Source organism: Phalaenopsis equestris, unplaced genomic scaffold (genome assembly GCF_001263595.1).
Source record: "Phalaenopsis equestris unplaced genomic scaffold, ASM126359v1 Scaffold000878, whole genome shotgun sequence".
Classification (NCBI taxonomy): domain Eukaryota; kingdom Viridiplantae; phylum Streptophyta; class Magnoliopsida; order Asparagales; family Orchidaceae; genus Phalaenopsis; species Phalaenopsis equestris.
Window position 1 is genome coordinate 1,894,742 of NW_018165318.1, and position 7,897 is coordinate 1,902,638.

Here is a 7,897-nt window from a genome sequence, read left to right on the forward strand (position 1 = left end):
GCTCGTTGTTCGCGAACAGCTCTTTGTTCACGAACAGCTCGTGTTCGACACGTTAAGAAGCTCTTGTTCGGCTCGTTCGTTAAGTGAACGAGCCCAACACGAACAAAGATTTGTTCGTTCGTGTTCGACTCATTTTGGCTTGTTAATAAAGAGCCATATATATATAGATATATATATATATATATAATTAAAATTATTAATGAAGAAAATATAATAAAAATTATTAAATTAGATTCAAATGATTTTTTAATATAAATAATAATTTTTAAATCTTACTCCAATTTTTAACATCTTATGGTTAGGTGATTAGGATTGTCAAAATGATTTTTTATTCATGAGCAGTTAGTGTTGGGCTCGCTAAATAAACTAGCAGAACACAAATACAATTTTTGAGCTCGAAATATAGAAGAACAGAACCCAAGCTCGAAGTATAAAACAACGAACTTCACGTGTAAAATATACTTTTTGAAAGCCTTTATAAATAAATAACATTATTTAAGATTCTTCGAGAACCATTGTCTCTCTCCCAACAACTCCCTGCTCCACCACCCTATATATTCTCCCCCCTCCCCCTCCCCCTCCCAGCTCCACCTCCCCCATCTTCCCAACAATGGCGACAGAAATCATCAGCACCACCACACTCAAAGCCACTTCCTCTCCCCCTAACCACCCCAATATCATTCCTCTCACCATCTTCGACTTCGCCGCCCCCAACTTCCACGTCCCCATTCTCTACGCCTTTCTTCCCCCAACACCCTCCAACGAATCCCTCAAATCCGGCCTCTCCCGCGTCCTCTCTCACTTCCCCCACCTCGCCGGCCGCATATCCTCCGATCACAATCGCCGTCCATTCATAATCCTCAACAACTACGGCGTCCGCGTCGTGGAAACAGAGATCTCCGCCACTCTGTCGGAGACGCTCCCTCTCGATTCCAATAGCAATCTCTCTGCGCTTCATCCTCATATTGGGGAAGGAGTTGAGGAGCTTCTTCAGATTCAGCTCAACCGCTACGCTTGCGGCGGACTTGTGATCGGCACCACGTCGCATCATCGAGTCGCCGACGGTCAGTCGATGAGCGTTTTCTTCGCCGCGTGGGCGAAGATGGTTCGGGTTGGAGAAGCTCCGAACCCGCCGCCGTTTCTCGATCGCAACGCCGTGGTTGAGCCCAGGAATCCGCCGAGATGCGAGTTCGATCACCGATCGATTGAGTTCAAGTCTTCCGGTATAATCAAAATCTTTCCTGTTTCTTTATTAGGAAAACAAGTGAAAATTAATACCCCCAAATGAATTCTTTCAGGAACTGGATCCTCGATCGAAGCAACATGCACAATTAAAAATCTGAAAGTCCGCTTCTCATCCGACTTCATCACCAAGGTCAAATCCGGCGTTCGCTGCAGCACATTCGAAGCCCTCCTTGCCCATCTCTGGCGCAAGATATCCGCGGCAAGGGGGCTCAAATCCAACGAAGCAACCAAAGTCCGAGTTGCAGTGAACGGCCGCGCCAGACTCAAATCCCCATCGATCCCCACGGAGTTCTTCGGAAACTTAGTTCTCTGGGCTCACCCAAAATCCACCGTGGAAGAGCTAACGCCGGCCACGAACGCCGTGAGTATCATACACGAGGCGGTGGAACGAATCGACGACGCATATTTCCGGTCCTTTATTGACTTTGGGGATCAGATGAATAAGGGGGAGGATTTGGCGGCGACGGCGCCGGCGATGGGGAACTCGCTGTGTCCGAATCTTGAGGTGGATAGTTGGCTGAGGTTCAATTTTCATGATCTGGATTTCGGGACCGGGGCGCCGTGCGCTTTCCTTCCGCCGAATTTGCCGGTGGAAGGGCTGATGGTATTTGTGCCGTCGATGAAGGAGAAGGGAGGTGTTGAGGTGTTCATGGCGTTGGCGGCGGAGCATGTTGAGCAGTTCAAGAACATATGTTATTCTTTGGATTGAAGGAAAAGCTGGATGCAGATTATTAGTTATAATTATTGTACGTAGAATTCTGTAAGTGGATCGATCATTGGAAAATGTATTATTATTATTGTTTTGAATGATTTACATATATGATATATATTGATGAAGCTATTTTTATTACTGTTAATCAGGAAAATAGTTTTTTTTTTTTTTTTCCTTTCGATGGTTTTCTTGTTCTGAATCTTCTATCTTCGATATCTGGTTTCTTTACCATCGTTCTTGATCTTTTTGAATCTGTTCTCAATCATGGATTCTACTGATTCCTGTAAACAGACAATAATATCACAAGGAATTGGCATTGGACTGGAAGTAAATTTGTACCAATGTTACTTATTGAAAGAGCATTTATTATGTGTTGATTCATCTACTTTTATGATAATAGAAAAAAGTTTGTTTTTATTCACTTCATAGAATTTTAGATGATTGATATGCTAAATTTAGTGTAGGAGTAATCCTCCAAAAAATTCTTGTTGTTTTGAAATATGCAGCATCATGTTCTTCTATTTTTCATATTCAAAAAATTTTCTTGAAATGAGAACACTCGCAGTTGCTGCGATTTCTTTGTTGAGAATCGACTGGAGCCGAAAACAGGAAAGTTGTGGAGAATTCTGTCAGCTTTCCAAAGATCTCAAGGGTGTCTAAATTGGAATAGATTTTAGCGATGTGAGGTGATTTTATAGCTGCGAGGTGAGTTCACCAAATTTCTAATCATTGTTACAATTTTTTTGTTTAGGTTATCTCGGAGCGGTCAAAACAAAAGTAATAAAAATTTGTCACATTTCCAACATTGACAAGAACATTGAAGGTGAATGAAAATTGAGCGATGTGAGCCATTTTTTTCATTGCGATGTGGGTTTCAATATTGTTTTGCCATGAAATTCGAACACAAACTATTGTGGTGATTTCTTAGTCGAAATTCACCTCAACTGGTCATCACAAAGCTATAGAGATTTATGTCACATTCCCAACTGTACTAAGAATGTCAAAATCAGATAAGAATTGAGCAATATGTAGTGTTTTTATAGTTTTGATGTGGGTTTTCAATATTGATTTTTCACGAAATTCGAACACTTGCAATTGCTGTGATTTTTTCGTCGACATTCGTCTTGAGCGGTCAACACAAAAGTTAAAGAGATTTATGTAACATTTCCAACCATATCAACAACGTCAAAATCAGACGAAAATTAAGCAATGTATGAAGTTCTTATCACTGCGGGGTAGGTTCCAATTAAAATTTTTCAAAATTTATGTCAACAATTGTAATTGCTGTGATTTTTTTTTTTTTGAGATTGGACTAGAAGTCTAGAACGGTCATCACATAATTGTAGAGAATTTTGTTATCTTTCCAAAGATTGCAAGAAATTCAAAATTAATCTAGAATTTAATGATGTGCGTTGATTTTATGGCTTCCGGTGGGTTCTAATTACTATTTTTCCACGAAATTCAAATATTCACAATTGATGTAATTTATTTGTCGAGATTCGTCTAGAGCGGTCAACACAAGTTGTACAGAATTCTTGAATAGTTCAAATTATACATCATGATCTTTCATGTAAGCAGGTTCTTCTATATTTTTTTGAGGTGTGACAGAGGTTTAGTTTGCTGACAAGTTAATCTGGATATCATCTTAATTTTCAATAGGTTAAGGCTGACAAGATTGAAGCTGTCATGGAGGCAGCACAGCCGAAGCGTGAATGCCGGATACTACTCGAGCATGAATTTTACTATTTTCCTTTGAAAACTTTGATGAACCGGATGTTGATCCATGTTAGTTTCATCAATATCAGCTCAAATAAAAAGGCCGTCATTTATTTTTGTTTAGGAGCTGAAATACAACTGCATGTGACAACAGCTGACGCCTATTTAATGGATCTGAAAGTCATTTATGCCGAAAGTAAACACAACGCTCATTTGGTGATTTAGAGCCCGTTTGGTGAGATTTCGTGAATCTCCCCAAACGTGGTGACGAATTGAAACGCCGGCCGCGGGAAGCGGTCCAGGTCCTTTTTTTACTGTATGTTTTCCTTCTTACTTTTACCTGCATGCCTATCTTATTCACCCCACCTTCACAATTTATGTTCTTTCGCTTTTCCGCTGCTGCCCTCTTAAAGAGAGAAACCACGGAAGTATATTCACTCCGCGTGTCTTCCGCCGCTTGGATGGGAGAAGCCACCAAGAGAAGAAAGAGTGAATCGAACCAGATCTTCTCCTCTCTCTCAGCATTCCTCTTCTGAGCTTTTTTCTTTTTTAATTTTCGCAGAGAAGAAAGAGTGGACTTACAGGTCATTTATGCAAATATGCAATGGCTCCACACTGCAAAAAATCAGAAAGGGGAAGACAGCAGAGAAGCGAAGAATCTCAATAATTCGTATAACCAATCTCTACTCGCGAGTCATTTGGAGGAGGAGATGCACCGAGGAATGGAGCTGCCGCGAAGGCTATTTCTTTCACTCATCGGATCCGCCTTTATTGTTGCCATGGCTGCTGTTCTCCTCCGTTTCACCTCTATCCGGAAGCCTGACCAACCGGTAATTCTTAAACCTTGCTGCAGGTTTCCGATTTGCTGCATAAGCCTAGGTGTATAATTGCAGCAAAAAGTTTTGTCGTTTGATCTATAAAAGCTAGAAATTTTGAAAAGCCTTTTCATTTTCTTAAACTATTTTTGTTTTGTGATATCAGATAATGTAGACGGTGGAAGAAATAGCTCCTTTCAATAGAACGGATGATAAACTGTCGATATTATTAGGAATTCTTGGGTAATTATTGTCATTTTTCTTATTTATTTTCATTTCCGAGAATAATGATTGTGCTGCAGTTTGACGTGGTATATATATAAATCAAACAGTAGAACGATCGACGAAGTGAAAAATAGAACGAGAAAAATCACACCAGAAAACACCAGAGAACACACAGATTTACGTGATTCGGCAAATTGCCTACGTCCACGGAGTTGTAGAGGATTTTACTACTTGAGAAATTTACACCAGTCGATCACCTCAACTTAGAAGAGGAATCTCTCACTTCCACTTTGTTGTTTTATCTCTTCTTTTCTTTCCATTCTTCTCTCTCTACACCGAGATACATCGAAGAAACTCTACACCGAGATACACCGAAGACACCGAAGAAGACAAATACAAATTTACAAGAGAAATAAACATAATTTCTCTTCTGTCACAAACCACTAAGAAGAAGTCAAGGGAGAACAATCTTCTTTTTCTTCTTACTTTTTCCTTCACCGCAAGGAACTACCTCTTGCACTTATCTTCCTCTGCCATGAGGAAACCTTTCTCTATCCCAAGGAAAACCGAAGAAGAACACCGTGACTTCACTTCTGAAGGAGAGCCATCCGAAGCCTCTTATCACGAATAGGAAGGAAGGAAGGGATGCTTCGTTTCGCGTCAGAGAAAGGTGGGAACGGTTGCTGGCAAAGAGACGCAAAGCCTCGCGCCACGGGACCGCGGGAGCGCGGAGCGGGATCGCGAATGAGGATCGCAAATCGTCGCGATCGGGTACGTGAAGGCAGAAGCGGGCGCGGGAGATCGAGATTCGCGATCAGGGAGCGGTCTCCAGCGTCTAACAATCTGTTGAGAAGTTTTGCATAAATTTAATATGCATAAAGAGATACTCAATTGAAATTTTCTTAAATCTATGCAAATGCATTTTTCGTGGTATATATGTACAATATATATTGTTGAACGTCATGGTGGTGTATTTCTCTTTTGTTTTGTTGTTAGAAGGTGTATCCAAATCCAACTTAGATGGTCTTCGAGTAATCATGTGGTTATGCGGAAAATACTGTTGTGACTTTATATTGGTTGCATAATGGGACTTATGACTTATTTCCTTAGAAGCAATTATATGTTCTACCTTATGTTAGAAATCATGAACATGATGAAAATAAGCTGAAGCTGATCGTCTTCATCATCAATTTCATGGGTCATAAATTTTTTTGTTTATTTCTAGAGGATTCATTCTTAGTAGAAATATTGGTCAAATGCTTTCTTTGTTGTCTTTTTTTTCATACTTATTTCTTAATTATTTACTTATCTGTTCGGTCACTTTTATTGTCGTCACTTATTTTGGTGACCTCTGTCTTTTTTGAGGCTCCACTTGCTTATTTGTCATTGGGTAATGTGTCTTTCACTGCTTGCAGTCCTTGACCCATCATGAAAGTTATTGGAGGATGAAGGCTTTGGAAATTCATTGCCCTTCATCTAACTATTTTCCTTAATTTTCTTAGCAATGTTCAATACCACCTCAACATAAGCAACATATTTCACATGGCAAACCTGCAGCTTTTTTATCAAAGATAATATCTCAGAGCATGCAACACCGCTCTCATTTTTTCTTGTGGGCAAATTTTCTTTGGGATGTCCCAATTTGTAGGTTATTTGCAAATTTATATGAGACTTGTACTTGGCTATGAATTTTTTCTTTGAGCTCATGACCCTCATCATATCATTTTAAAACTATTTTAAAGGCTAGCTTATTTTTTGAATTTGGAATCAACTTTAGAATAAGTATATAGATCTAAAATTAGTAGTTTCAAAAACCTCCAACTGAAACAATGACTCACCTTCTTTTGCTGTAAATATGGAAATAATAATATCTGCATCAAATGCTATTTAACATTGGCTTAAATCTAAGGAGTTCAATCTAAACCCTTTTTTCTTCTTTCGTAGAAAACTCATGGATCTAGGTCTACATGGGCAGGAGAAGCATAGGAGTGGGATTGCCTTAACGATGTTGATCGGGAATGGAAAATATCACTTGAGAAAAATCCAACACGGGAGCTACATCGTCTGAATGTGAAAAATAATATAATTGTCTTATTAATTGTAATTTTAATAGTTTTAGACTTTTTTTTTCACTCTTGATGCTCGCTGTGAAATGAGCTGCGTATCTATAATTCTGTATAAATTATGTCTTAAGAGTTTTAAATTTGAAATGAGTTTGGTCGTATATTGAAATGCGAGAATTATTACTGTAATGCTATCTTGTAATCTATCTTTCAAGTTAACTGAAAATTATTATTGGCTCTGGAATTGCAATATTGCTATATACATCGCAATTGATAGCTTGAAATTGTTGACAATATGTACATCGCATTTGCTGGCTTGAAATTGTTGAGAATATGTTCGAGGCAGTGAATTCTGCCTTCTACAGTTTGTAATAGTTGTTTCTTGATGTGATGCTAACGATTTTAGTGTTCTGTATTTAAATATTAAAGTTGAGGTGTTAAATCATTAAGTGTATAAGACTTGTGTGTTATGTATGTAAATGCACATTTTATTGGCTTGTTTAAAATGAAGTAATCATCAGTTGCATGAAGACGGACGGTTATCGTACAGTTTAGAGAATTAAATAAGTTTAAGAGAATGTTAATTTCATTCTCACTTATTTTGATTCTGAAAATATATTTATCTTGAATGTCTCCTTCAAAATTATTAAATAAATTCATCATTATTTTGAATTTTTGTTTCAGAATTATTAAATAAACATGTGTCATAGTTATGCTATAAATAAATTTAATAAATATGGGCAGAACGGTCAATTTTTTTAGAAACTGTTGTCCCACAGTTATTTTCATACAACTGCAATAAACAGACAACCAGCTTCCCCACAGCAGCTTCCTGGAACAGCGTAACTGCAGCTGAAAAGCTGAGAAGCAGCAGCCGCGCCAAACAGAGCAGGACGGGACATTATTTTTCTTAAACATTAATCAATTGACTATTATCCACAAAAATATCATGATTTTCTCAAAAAATTTACATTGGATCAATTCAATTTCATTTCAAATCAAATATTAAGATTATGTTTGGGGCAGCTGCAGCTTATTAAAAAGCAGTTGTGAAGCTGCTGAAAAATAATCTGATCTACAAAAAATTGTGGTGGCTATTATTATTATTATTTTTTTTTGAA

General features: G+C 38.3%; 1 protein-coding gene across 5 annotated transcripts; it reads left to right on the forward strand.

The window, feature by feature from the left end:
• The first annotated feature begins 577 nt into the window (after positions 1-577).
• On the forward strand, positions 578-6,893 carry LOC110032076 (tryptamine hydroxycinnamoyltransferase 1-like). 5 transcript variants are annotated; one of them, XR_002294818.1, is made up of 6 exons: positions 578-1,223; positions 1,299-2,005; positions 3,617-3,989; positions 4,236-4,503; positions 4,655-4,731; positions 6,658-6,893. XR_002294818.1 is itself a non-coding variant. In XM_020735593.1 (2 exons), the coding sequence occupies exons 1-2, from the start codon at positions 611-613 to the stop codon at positions 1,952-1,954; spliced, it is 1,269 nt and encodes a 422-aa protein (XP_020591252.1). In that variant the 5' UTR covers positions 578-610; the 3' UTR covers positions 1,955-2,078. The 5 variants fall into 5 exon arrangements, 1 of the variants encoding a protein (XP_020591252.1); XR_002294816.1 differs by lacking the exon at positions 4,655-4,731 and having other exon boundaries at positions 6,658-6,892; XR_002294819.1 differs by lacking the exon at positions 4,655-4,731 and having other exon boundaries at positions 6,689-6,892.
• Positions 6,894-7,897: the final 1,004 nt, after the last annotated feature.